Here is a 13,274-nt window from a genome sequence, read left to right as displayed (position 1 = left end):
CTATAGAGACATAGATCAGGACCTGCTAAGGACTAGAGGGAACTTTTCAAGGTGATGACAGATTTCTGTATCTGCATTGTAATGGGAATTACATGACTGTACATTTGTCAGAACTCATCAAACAATTCACAGGGATGTCTTTCACTGTATGTAAATGATACCTCAATATACCTTACTTAAAAAAATAGAGATTTCCTAACAAACAAAAAAAATCGAGATCAAAATTGTATGGCTGTAAAATTGTTCCTACATCTCTCTGCAGTGGCTTGGAGGTCCCTAATTGCTTATTTGGAATAGGTTAATCAAGAGAAGTCAAGTAATACATGAAATGTCTAGTGAATTTTGGTTTTATACTTCCTTGTATAGCAAGATGCCAGAAATTAGATCTGCCTCTTTTCATTCTTTTTCATTTGAAAACTAATCCAAGAGCTGACTTCCTGAAGTTGTCATCCTTCCTGAACAAGATTCTTATTTGGTTGTTTCTGACAACTTAGGGAAATTCATGTCAGATCAGTGGCAGGCTTCCAGAATGCTTTTGTTTGACAGCCCTGTGACAAAACACCCATGTCTGTGTTAGATTGGGTGGCACCAGAGGCCCCTGTTGCAATCCTCACGTGCTGTCATGCTCAGTCTGGTGGGTAGTCGCCAGAACCCTGGTCTGGCTTGAGCTTAGCCTCTGTGTTCTCACCTTGGCCAGGTAGGGGCAAGAAGAACCCTTAGCCTCTGACCTGTTGGGAAGTCCCTCTTTGTTGCCTTCTTACCACCCAGCTGGCTTTAGAAGGCTCACTGCCAGTGCATTTCAAGATCAGTGGGACTATAGTGAAAATTATGGGTTTGCCTATTTTTAAAACCAGTGCCTTAGGGAAAACAATTGGGAAAACCAGAAGGCTCTCCCCTTTGGCAGGCAGTACGATCAGGCATACTTTTCTTTAAAAATGCCAAGTAGACACATTTTAACTGCTGGAGTAGTGAAAACTTAATCTCAAAATTGTACCGTGTTAGTAATAACAAATACAAAGTTCTCTGGTAAGTACAAATAATAGAACAATCTTATCAGTGAAACTTCTTATTAGGAGTCCCCCAAAAGGAACAACCAACATATCTGATACCGACTAAATAGAAAATTAAATAGACCCACCTTTATGGAGTTATTTTCATCTAATTATCTTCCCTTTAGCTAGAAGGTGCTAGAATCTCTAAGGACATATCACAATCTTAAGTTTCATTATAGGCTGGCTTTGGTCTCATTGTATAGATACAACCAAGGTCAGCAATAGTTGATGGGGAGGGGAAAAGTAAGGTCTTTTTTTCTCCAAAGTTACCAGAAACTACATTGGCTTTTTTGATAAGTAATTTCTAGTTGATCAAAATCAAGAGTTACAGGTCCCTTAAGGATACATTTTCCTTTTGCATTTTTCCTGGTTTTTCATTGTGATTGAAACAGACTGGTAAGCTTCCTGTGAGACTCATGTGTCAAAATCCAGGACTTGTTTGGGGGTTTTTTTTGGTTGCACTGCGAGGCATGTGGAGTCTTAGTTCCCCAACCATGGATTGAACCCATGTCCCCTGCATTAGAAGGCAGAGTCTTAACCACTAGACCGCCTATTAAGTCCCCAGAAAAATAAATTTTTGAAAAATTATACCCCCACAGATACTTTTATGGTTGTGTCCATTTCCCAGAGGAGGAAGGAGACAAAGCTACACTTTAACCTTAGATCTTTTAGCTCCAGAAAGTCTTAGGAAATGAGTATTGTCATTGAATCGGTGGTAAACCAGCCATGAGCAAGGAAACGAAAGCTTTATGTGCAAATATCTTTTCTTCCACCTCCCTCCAAAACAAGACCTCACTCAATACCCTGGGGAGGATAACAACATTGAACTTAGGAAGTTAGGCCTTGACCCTGAAGTCAGGGGGCTGCGTTGGGGCAGACACCCCTGAAATCCGCCCCCCTCCAAGATCGGCCCAGTGCTTGGGCACGGTCCTCTGTCCTCTCCTGAGAGCCCTGGCTACCCACTTTGTCCCACAGCGGGCAGAGCCCAGAGAAGCCAGGATGCTGCCCTGTCTGTGCAGCAATTGAAAGAGTCCCACAGGCCACCGCCTCTGCAGTCTGGTTAAGCCCGAGTGCACTGGTCCTCTATCTGATTTATAGAGATTTTGATAGCTTACGATGAATGGTGTCGGATTCCTGATCTCCGAAAAAGATTTAACTTCGGGACCAGGAACCAGCCTTGATCACTCAAGAGCTTTTGTGTAGCAGAGTTTTATAAAAGTATAAAAAAGGAACAGAGAAAGCTTCTGACATAGATATCAGAAGGGGGACTGAGCATGCCCTCCCCAACCCCCCGCTAGTTTTAGCAAGCTATTTATGTCTGTTAGAAAGCTATTAATCAGATAAGAGAGATACCTCAAGGCTGATGGAGTTTCACCAGGCCCCTCTCCCACAATATGCATTTTTGAGATAGGATGGCAAGAGGTGTGTCATCCCCCAGCCATAAAACAATTGATATGAATACTGGTTTGTTGAGCTATTATCAGCCAAAAGTTAGTCTTAAGTGGAACCATTTTGAAGAAAGCCAAATTCCAAAGCAAATACATAGTTTCATTAACATAGCTTAAGGAAAACATTTCCATAAGAAAAACTCATTGCTTAGCTCAAGGTTTGAGAAAAGTTAAGTTTAGGTGGAACTAGGTGTTGTGATGGCAGCACAGAATTTTAAGAGAAAAAATTCTGACACTTGTAGTTTGTTTCCTCCTGCCGCTTAAGGAAGAGAGAAAAAAATGTCTGACTTGCAGCCTATTTCCTCCGTTTGGAGGCCCCTGGCCTTCCTGCCTGTTACCCTGTCAACTTGGCCATGCTGGTGTTTCTAGACATTTGGGCTTCTTGCAAGGACCTGGCGGCCCTGACCTTCTCCATGAGTGTGTGTGGCTTTGTCATTCCAGAAACGTCTCCACCTGTGAGGTGTCCTCCTCTCAGGCTGTCAGCTCCCCACAGCGGTCCAAGCGCGTCAAGGAGAACACGCCGCCGCGCTGCGCCCTGGTGCACAGCAGCCCCGCCTGCAGCTCGTCGGTCACATGCGGCTGGGGCGACGGGGCCTCCAGCACCACCAGGGAGCGGCAGCGGCAGACGATCGTCATCCCCGACACCCCCAGCCCCACGGTCAGCGTCATCACCATCAGCAGCGACACGGACGAGGAGGAGGAGCAGAAGCACGCCCCCACCAGGTGAGGCCGTGCCGCCTTCAGACACCAGGAAGGAGTGGAGTGGGGGTGCGCGGTGCGTGGCCGGCTCACCCAGAGACAGTCGTTGGTGGGCCTGGACCACTTCCCCGTCATCCAAAGTGATGATCCATCCTTCTCTCCTGATCCCTGAATCCTGGCCTTGCCATGTCCTGGAGCCCTAAAGTGATTTCAGGGGATGGTCCAACAGATTTGGGCTTCTCTGGTGGCTCAGACAGTAAAGAATCTGCCTGCAATGCAGCAGACCTCCGTTCGATTCCTGGGTGGGGAAGATCCCTTTGAAAAGGGAATGGCAACCCACTCCAGTATTCTTGCCTGGAGAATCCCCATGGACAGAGGAGCCTAGTGGGCTACAGTCCATGGGGTCACAACTGAATGACTAACACTTCACTTTCTACTTTTCAAACAGATTTCTATAATTATTGAAAGCCAAAAATAATTTTGACTCAATCTGGTCTTAAAAAATAGTTATAGGCCCTCTACATTTGGGGGACGTGAGACCATAAAAGTCAGGCACACAGTGCCATTATATTTCAACCCTCGTAAGCTAAAAAATCTCTGCCTCGGGCTATTGAATGTATTCCCAGGTGGTCAGGCTGTTTCTCAAACATTGCCTAGGCTCTCTCGGAATTTGAGGTAATTGTCCCACTAATCAGAAATTTCCCTGTGTCTGATTAACCCAGTCTTTCAAACTGCCAGGTGGCCTTTTACCCAGAGAACATTACTGTTTATTCCAAAGTAGTAAGAAGTCATTTCACTCTCTGTATGCTTCTGGGGGAGAGGAAAGAAATATTGTATTTGCGAGACTGTTAACCCTGGTGCCAGAGCCTCTTTCCTACCCTTGTCAGCCAGACTGAAACAGAGTTTGGTGTGAGTTTGGGCTGTCTGATGGTCCCCTGAAACTTCCCCCTCTAAACAGCTGGTCCCCTGGTCTTGAGCATTCCTGGGCCTCGGAGCCTTGTAGATCTGAAATCTCACAACCCCAACCTGCTGGCTCTTCCCACTGGGACCCAGGACCTGGGAAGGGAGGCCTGCCAGTCAGAGCACATCCTGTGACCCAATGTGAAGATAACATTCACATTTAGGCCCAAATTATTAATTCCTAACTGGAAACAATGTCACTGATTATAATCACAAATCCTTTTGATTAGATGATAAATTCTTACCTTTGAAATCATTACATGATGTGCTGATAGACTGATTAAAACATTATCACTACAGCTATTCCTTCCTGCATGGGGCATTCCCTTCCCACCTCTATAATGAGCTCAGCGTCTTGTCTTTTCATGAGAGGGCTTGTGTAGCGCTCATTCCAGTGTCCTCTTTAATGGCCCAGCCCGGTCTTCAGTGTGTCTCAGAGAAGCATATGATGGAGCATTTCTGTCCTAGCATTGGGTCAGGTATCAGAGAGGCCAAGGAGCTGAGGGCTGGGGCGTAGTGCTTCACTCCCAGCCTGCCTGTTCCAGAACTGGCCTCGGTTTCCTTTGGAGACCCAGTTTCCTTTGTTTCCTTAGGAGAACAGTCCCAAGCTGAGGCCATGCCCCGTGCCTCCCAGTCCCTTCCCAAAGGGAAAGGCTCCTCCCAACCCCAGCCCGGGCCCTGACCTGGAGCAGCGTGTCCACACATCTGTGGCATCAGACATAAGAAGGACAAGCAACCTCACAGGGCCCTTTGCCACAACTGGAAAAAGGCAATTTTAAAATCTGACAGTTGACTAGATTGGAATATCATTTTAACAGTTGAATTGACACTGAATCTCAACATATGTGCTCAGGAGAGAACCGAATAGTGGATCTGAGGGGAAGGAGGATGAGAAAGCCATCTCTCCACCCATCAGGCCGCTGCCGGGGCTGAGGGCACAGAGCAAGCTGGAAGTACAGACTGCCTCTGCAGCAGCCCCAGGGTTCGGAAGGAACAGAGCTGAAGCATGTGGCAGTATGGGAGGACCTTGATGTCAATGAGTCACGACTTAGGGGAGGGCAGGGAAGGGGCCGATGGGCGATGGGCGAGGTGCATGTGTGAGTGACAACCAGAGATAGTGAGTGACAGTAGCCTGCTGACTACTGGAGCTTCATAATGCAGAAGATGCAGGGGCCGGCCTGCCTGCCTGCCCAGGGTAACAAGATGCACCAGAGACACTCCGTCAAACATGGGAGGCTGCAACCTCAGGCCAGAGCGAAACCAAGAAAGGTGTCAGCTGTCCACAGGTGTGATGGGAAGCTCACAGAATGAGAAAATAGTGTTTTCCAGAGAGATCAAATGACTGTTGCCTTGAAGAAATGTTTGAGGACCCAGGAAGGCAGGAGAGGGTATTGGAGCCTGAGGAGGATAAAACAGAAACCAGTAGCTATTTTATTTATAGAGAAACCATCATGTAATGTGACCACATTAATGTGACTACATTTTATAATGAGGAAAAAGATAGGGGGAAATACGAGTACCCATTCTTAGAAATTAGACTATCATAAAATTTAACAGGGTAAATATTTATTGGCCCCACTGGTAAGATATTATGCTCGGAACCACAGGTGCTGCATAAATAAGGTAGACAGTCTCTGTCCTCAGGAGGTTTGCAGGGTAATAAGCAAGATAAGACACATACAAATCTTCATAACACAAAACAGGTTACCAAGCCCCTAAAAACTAGCAGAGGACTGTAGGGATTCAAAGGGGGAATAGCTTGAGGAAATAAGGGAGAGGGGGCTTTTCAAGGTCAGTGGCCCTGATATGCTTAGACAATGGGTAGAGGAGATGAGACTGCAAATTCCAGTGAGATAAGTGGTGGGCGGAGCCTCAAAGGTGGGCGGAGCCTTAGCTGGGCAGAGGGGGGTCAAGAACAGGTGGGGTTCGCTGATAAGAGAGAAAGCGGGAGGTCAGGACGAAAGGGATTTCAGAATGGAAAGGGGGGTTTGGGGGGAATCTCCCCTTAGGTGGGCGTGGCCAGCTTTCCAAGAAGATGCTAAGGAGCTCCCAGGAAAGCATCAGTTCTGGGAAAATAAGGACGGGACATGTCCCCAGTGCAGGCCACTGGGGAGCTGCCTGGTCGTCCTCAGACTGGAAGCTTCTCTACCCGTCAGGGCTCCAGTGTGAACTGTGGGCGCGTCCCTCCTTGACCCTGACCGTCCTCATTCCCAAACCTAATTTCCCCCAGCTGTGAGCAACTTGATTCTGCCCTTCTGTGTTCTGACCTCATTTCCTATTTGCGGCTCAGCCCCAGTATTAGCCCTGTAACCCTGCCTGAAATGCCAGCGGCTTCCCCTCACCTGACTCAGCCTCAACACACCCTCTGGAGAGTTGAGGGATGGGGGTTGGGGGTTCCTGTGATGCTCACGGGGATGGTAAGCATGGCATCACGTGGCACCGTCTTTTAGAGCCAACCTAAGACAAGTAATCCTTGGTGGCTCAGTGGTAAAGAATCCACCTGCCAATGCAGGAGATGAGGGAGATGCCGGTTCGATCCGTGGGTCGGGAACATCCCCTAGAGGAGGAAATGGCAACCCACTCCAGTGTTCTTGCCTGCGAAATGACATGGACAGATGAGCCTGGTGGGCTGCAGTCCATGGGGTCGCAAAGAGTCAGACACAAGTTAGCCACTGAGTACATAAGCACAAGCATGTCAGTAATCTCCAGGACCAGGTGACATTGTCTAGAATTTTCAGATGAATGTCAAGGCAAAATTATCGTTCCTGACCCCCAGCATGTGGCACTGTTAGCTGCCAGAGCAGGTGGACACTCAACAGCTCCTGCTTATAAGAAGGACTCCAGAGTGTGAGGGGCACGAGTGAACCGGACAGGAAGGGGGTTGTAACAGACATTCCCCAGGGGTTTTCACCTGCACTGTCTCTGCATCACTTGATGAAATAACACAAGGCTGGGAGTTGTAGTCCAATTTGATAGATGAGGAAATGGAGGCCTGAGAAAGCTAAGTGACCCAGACTGGCAAAGGTTCCAAGTAGCAGAATTGGGATTCAGGTTCCGTGACCGTGAGGAAGTGGCAATCTTAATTACTGGCAAAAATAATTGATTTCTCTTTAGTCATTAATTCAACACATTATAAATTATGTCCTTGGCCTCCTCTGACCATCACCGTGCCCACACCCATGGTCTCACCTGCTGTGTGCAGGGCACCAGGCCAGGGCAGTGGGGAGGCCAGGGCATGTTCCCTGAACCCTGACTGGGGCCAGGCATTGGTTGAGTGCAGCTGCTGTAGCAGCAGGCCGGGCAGAATTCAGCTGTTTTCATTTCTTCGAGAAGGTTTGAAAAAGCGAGAAGGCCAGGAAAGACCTAGTAGCCTCCTCTTTTTCCATGTTGGATGAGGGGGCTCTGTGGTCATGGCTAGAGTTGTTTGCGTAAAGATAGAAAACAGATATATTTTTTGGATTCCCCAGGATTAGGTAGTAGAACCAGTCTTAACTTTAAACACACATAAATGATTTTGATGAGAGGAGCAGTTGACTCTCTGCATGTGCTGAATAAGCCATCTTTTCTCCCTTGAAATTTCCTTGGAGAAAGTTTATAGATGCCTGTCTTATTATTCAGACCTTTCTGCCAACCTTGCCTTGTGCTGAAACTGTCTTTTAGGGGCCATGAGGCTACATCATACAGGCTTCCAGAGTGTGTGACCAGAGTGACTCATTTCAGCTGATCCATTAGAAATAATTTTGCCCGATCTCCATTATTCATTCATTTATCTGCTCATTCAATTATCTATTTCTGGTAGACAGGGTTCATTTACCGAGGTCATCAGGGCACCGCTATATCCTGCATCACTTTGCAAGTGATGCTCAGAGTGTTACAGCTAATCTGACCAAAATGTGAACTTCCCTAGGAGATTGATTCATCAGTATCCCTAAGGATTTTATTTTATATATATTTTTAATTTCATATTTATTTATTTGGTTACGCTGGGCCTTAGTTGTGGCATGTGGGATCTAGTTTCCTGACCAGGGATCGAACCCAGGGCCCCTGCATTGAGACCACAGAGTCCTTAGCCACTGGACTACCAGGGAAATCCCCCTGAGGATTTTAGACAAGGATCATTCTGAAACTGTTTATCTCCCAAAAGTGTGACATCCCCCCCGCAATGTTCTTTTTGACACTAAATTGAAAATCCAGAGAAATTACTATAGAAAAGTCACGGTCAGGAAGCTGATGTGCTGCTGCCCAAAAGACAGCCTGAAGAATTAACATCCACTTAACGGGGGAAAGCACACACACCCACTCAGGCCAATCTCATGCTGTGCTGGTGGCATCAGAGCCAGGCCTGAGGAAAGAAGCAGAGGAACCCAGCACGCAATGTCACTTGGAGGGCTTGTTATTTTGCGGCGTTAAGTAAAATCTGATGAACCAATTTCCAGCACCTGACTCTCCCCAGGAGCTGTGAGGCTGTTTTGTGGAGAGTACTCCATGGCTTCCTCTTTCCTGGGCTTCATTCAGAATATCCCAGTGGTTAAGGGCTGCACTTCATGAAGAGACTGCATTTTGAAGAGGAGATACTGCACCCAACAGTCCCCAGCCGCCTGTCCTACACTTCCCCATGTTACAAAGCCGTTACTGACATGTAGCGACGACCTGTTGTCCTCCCTGCCTTCCGCAGGGCAGAAGGAGGAGGGCAGGAGCGGTTTGGAAAGCACAGGGCAGAGCCGTGCCCAGGCGATGGACCCAGCGTGATCAGGAGAGACTTGCAGGAGTATAGAGGGCAGGGGGCAGAATGAACACCGGCTACTGTGCATGATACCTGAGGACCAGGGCCACCCATGGCTCCTTCTAGACCCCGTTTTAGATTTCTCCAGAAGGTAGTCCAGTTAAAAGTGATCATAACAGTGACATGTGTATATGTGTGCATATCTTGGGGCTTCCCAGGTGGCGCTAGTGGTAAAGAACCTGCCTGTCGGTGCAGGAGACATAAGAGATGTGGGTTTTGATCCCTGGGTCGGAAAGATCCCCTGGAGAAGGACACGGCAACCCACTCCAATATTCTTGCCTGGAGAATCCCATGGACAGAGGAGCCTGGTGAGGTACAGTCCATATTGAGAGACATACATATATATATGGATAATGTAACTCGAATGGAATGTACGCACCAAATTTAAAATGTAGAGGTTTTTCTTTTTTTTGGTCCTCAATCAGTTCAGTGGCTCAGTCATGTCTGACTCTTTGCGACCCCATGGACTGCAGAACACCAGGCTTCCCTATCCATCACCAGCTCCCGGAGCTTACTCAAACTTATGTCCATCAAGTCGGTGATGCCATCCAACCATCTCATCCTCTGTCATCCCCTTCTCCTCGCGCCTTCAATCTTTCCCAGCATCAGGGTCTTTTCCAATGAGTCAGTTCTTCGCATCAGGTGGCCAAACTTTTGGAGTTTCAGCTTCAGCATCAGGTGGCCAAACTTTTGGAGTTTCAGCTTCAGCATCAGTCCTTCCAATGAATATTCAGGACTGATCTCCTTTAGGATGGACTGGTTGGATCTCCTTGCAGTCCAAGGGACTCTCAAGAGTCTTCTCCAACACCACAGTTCAAAAGCATCAATTCTTCAGTGCTCAGCTTTCTTTAAATTGGAGGCCACGTCATATATCGGAAGGAGCACGCTGGCCTGGTGGCATTGGCACCCCAGCCCCTCCACTCACGTGAAGGGCTAGTTAAAGGCTGTCAGCCATTTATTTCTGGTTGGGTGGAAAGGGAGTGGGAACAGCACAGTGAGCAGTTCACACCCCCATGCAGGTGGCCAGGCCAGCAGCTGTCATCTCCATCAGCTGGGGCAGCTGTCCCTGCGAACAATCCCATGTCCCATGCCACTGTCGCCAACTTGGCCCCTGGTGGAACCCAAAGGAGGACTCTCAGTTGCCTTACATTCTCAGTGCTCATGGGTAGGAGGAGCTGTGTAGCTGGTGATGAAGAGGGAGTGCAGGCTCTGGACAACCCAACAGCAAAAAAAACAAAAAACAAAACAGCAACCGAATTTAAAAGTGGGCTAAGAATTTGGACAGAGTTTACTTAAAAGAAGATGTACCAGCAGCCATATGAAAAGTGCTCAGCCTCACTCATAATCAGGAAAATGCAAAGCAAAACCATGGTGTGATATCACCTCACACGTGGCAGGATGGCTGTTACCAAAAAGACAAAAGCTGATAAGTGTTGATGGAGGAAATGGAGACATTGGAACTCTTGTACACTGCTGGTGGGAATATAAGTTGGTGCAGCTCCTATGAAAAACAGTACAGAGATTCCTCAGAAAAATTAAAAATAGAGACTTCCCGGGGAGTCCAGTGGTTAAGGCTCCATGCGTCCAATGCAGGAGGTGCAGGCTCGATCCTCGGTCAGAGAACTAAGATCCCACATTCTGTGGGGCACAACCAAAAAGTGAAAAATAGAACTGCCATGTGATCTAGCAGTCCCGCTTCCGGTGTTTATCCAAAAGAATTAAAATTAGAACCTCAAAGAGATACCTACCCTCCCATGTTGACTGCAGCACAGTCACAATAGCCAAGATGTAGAAGCAACCTAAGTGTCCATCAGATGAATGGATAAAGAAAATGTGACCTGTGCATACAGTGGGATGCTGTTCAGCCTTAAAAAGAAGGAAAATGTGCAGCATGCAAAAAACAAAAACAAAAACAAAAACCTCATACATGAGCTATCTAAAATAGTCTAATTAACAGAATCAAAGAATTAAATCTTGGTTGCCAGGGGCTGTGGGTAGGGGGACATGGGCAGTTGCTAATCAACAGGCATAAATCTCAGTTACGATGAATAAGCTTCAGAGATCTGCTATACAGCGTCACTGATACTGTATTGTATACTTAAAATTTTAAGAAGGTAGATCTCATATTGCATATTCTTACCACAATCAAATAAAAAGTTTTAAATAAACTAAGACCACACTCAGTCACAAGAAGAAAAAGCAGCAGCAGAAGAATGCTAGCTCTTGGTCCCAGCCCAACTCTGTCCCTAACCAGCTATGTGACCTTGAACATCCAAGTGACCTAAAGCTCCCAAGTTCCTGTTCTCAAAATGAAAGTTATAATTTTCTCCACCTCATAGTCCGGCTGTGAGGATTCGAGGGGATAAAACATGTAAAGGACTTTGAACAGTAGTTGTGCATTCAGTAAACATAGTCTGTATTCAGTAATCAATGTCGTAATAATAAAGAGCAGTTTTCACATATAGTGTTGATTATGGCATGAAAAGTTCATTGGTGGAGATGAGTTTTGACTCTGGTCTTACAAGGTGGAATTGACCGGCAAATAGAAATCAGAAGCATATTCCACGTAGGGTCTTACAGAGAAGGAGTCACAGAATTGTGTCTAGTTCTCCAGCCATGTTTTCTCCATTGGGGCTGATTTCTTGGCTTCTTAGCTCCTTATTTCATCACTTGAAAATGATGAAAATCATCTATTGCCATGACAACACAATGCAGTCATGAACTCCGGCAGCTTTGTTCTTTATTCAGAAGTGATGTTCTGTCGAAGCCATTTAAGCAAGGATTTCTCATTCTGCTTTTGTCACTGTCTCTCTCATTTCCATTAACCAATTCATAATGGGATTGATAAGCTATCAATAATAATTAGACACTGTCGTGGGATGAATCCCAGTAGAATCGACATGTAGGAGCTAAAAGAATCCGTAGTCATCGTGTCAAATGCGTGCTCATTTTTAAACTGACTCATTTAACAGCTTCCCATTTGTTCTTTAATCTGCATAGTACATCAAGTAGAGCACAGAGGTTCTAACAATAGAAGAGATTAGAAGCAGAGCTATCAAATTAATTCACCTCTTTCAAACCTGTCACATGTAAACCCAGAAAGGTAGGTATCTCAGCATCTGACTGTGTTGAACCTGTCTGCTCATCAGGCATGGGGACTTCCAGCTCAGATAAAAGGGGGGAAACCCCTGAAGAGCTCAGAGAGGTTTTATCCCACACTCCTGATAGATATCAAGAAAATGACACACAGAATTCCTCAACCCATTTGGTGGAAAGACTCACTACCTGTTAGGTTTCCATCGGAAGACGGCTTTCAGTTCTGAGGGGTCATCTAGATCAGCTGTCAGCTTTATAGGACTCTTGCCAGAAAGCTATCCTCCGGTGACAGGAAGCTCACTGGTTCATGAATTGGCCCACTGTATGTTCAGATAATTCTAGTTGTCAGAAAATTCTTACTTGTATTGAGCTGAAGCTTCTCCGCAATTTCTAAACTTGAGTAAAACATTCCAAGTATGTCCACCTTGAATTCGGTTGCAGCTTGGCCAAAATTAGTGGGGGGTGTGTGTGTATGTGTTTAATTTGCCCATTTTCTATTTGTGCGTTAGTCCCTCAGTTGTGTATGACTCTTTGTGACCCTATGGACTGTAGCCTTCCAGGCTCCTCTGTCTGTGAGATTCTCCAGGCAAGAATACTGGAATGGGTAGCCATTTCCTTCTCCAGTGGATCTTCCTGACCCAGGGATCAAACCCGCGTCTCCTGCATTGCAGGTAGATGCTTTACTGTCTGAGCCACCGGGGAAGCCCTATTTAATAAACTACTCAGAACCTAAGGAGGATATATAGTCAGCAGGGGTTGTCTGGGTCTGGGTCTCCATGAAAAATACACTTACTAAAAGGATTTATTTTCTCTCCAAATTAGGAGTAAAGCAAATCCTCTTTTAAATGTCTTTAATAATAAATATTTAGGGGACCACAAATGGCTCCTTTAATGCCACTCTCCCTAACAATTTCATAGCAGGTTAGAGCTGGAGGGACATCCAGGGTCACCCCAGTGTATCCAGGCCACTGCCCAAGGTCACACCAATAACATGGACAGCAGTGCCAGGACTAGAGTGCCAGCTCCGAGGACACATTTGGCAACAGCCAGCCTCTGTCCTTCGCGTGGGGTCCGCCACCCGCAGACTGGGCACCTGCAGCAGAACGTTTCTGCATTTAGCGAGGTGACCAGATGAGTCACTGTGTGTGTGACATTTAATCAGGCGGAACTGGCTGTGACCGAAGCTGAGAGTGAAGGGCGGGCCAGGCTAGCCTCACGCTCACAGTCTCCCGGCGC

General features: G+C 46.7%; 1 protein-coding gene across 4 annotated transcripts in view; it reads left to right on the top strand.

The window, feature by feature from the left end:
• The window catches only part of HIPK2 (homeodomain interacting protein kinase 2), a 199,866-nt gene that overhangs the window by 170,277 nt on the left and 16,315 nt on the right, over window positions 1-13,274 (top strand). For all 4 annotated transcript variants that reach the window (XM_081533201.1, XM_081533200.1, XM_081533199.1 and 1 more), the window contains exon 12: window positions 2,942-3,223. In XM_081533201.1, the coding sequence (XP_081389327.1) occupies window positions 2,942-3,223 (282 nt within the window). The remainder of the gene's footprint in view (window positions 1-2,941; window positions 3,224-13,274) is intronic.

The sequence above is a fragment of the Giraffa tippelskirchi genome, chromosome 10 (genome assembly GCF_054371585.1).
Source record: "Giraffa tippelskirchi isolate mGirTip1 chromosome 10, T2T-mGirTip1v1.2.pri, whole genome shotgun sequence".
Taxonomy (NCBI): Eukaryota; Metazoa; Chordata; class Mammalia; order Artiodactyla; family Giraffidae; genus Giraffa; species Giraffa tippelskirchi.
The sequence above is the reverse complement of the archived record's forward strand: the minus strand, read 5'-3'. Positions and strand labels throughout refer to the sequence as shown.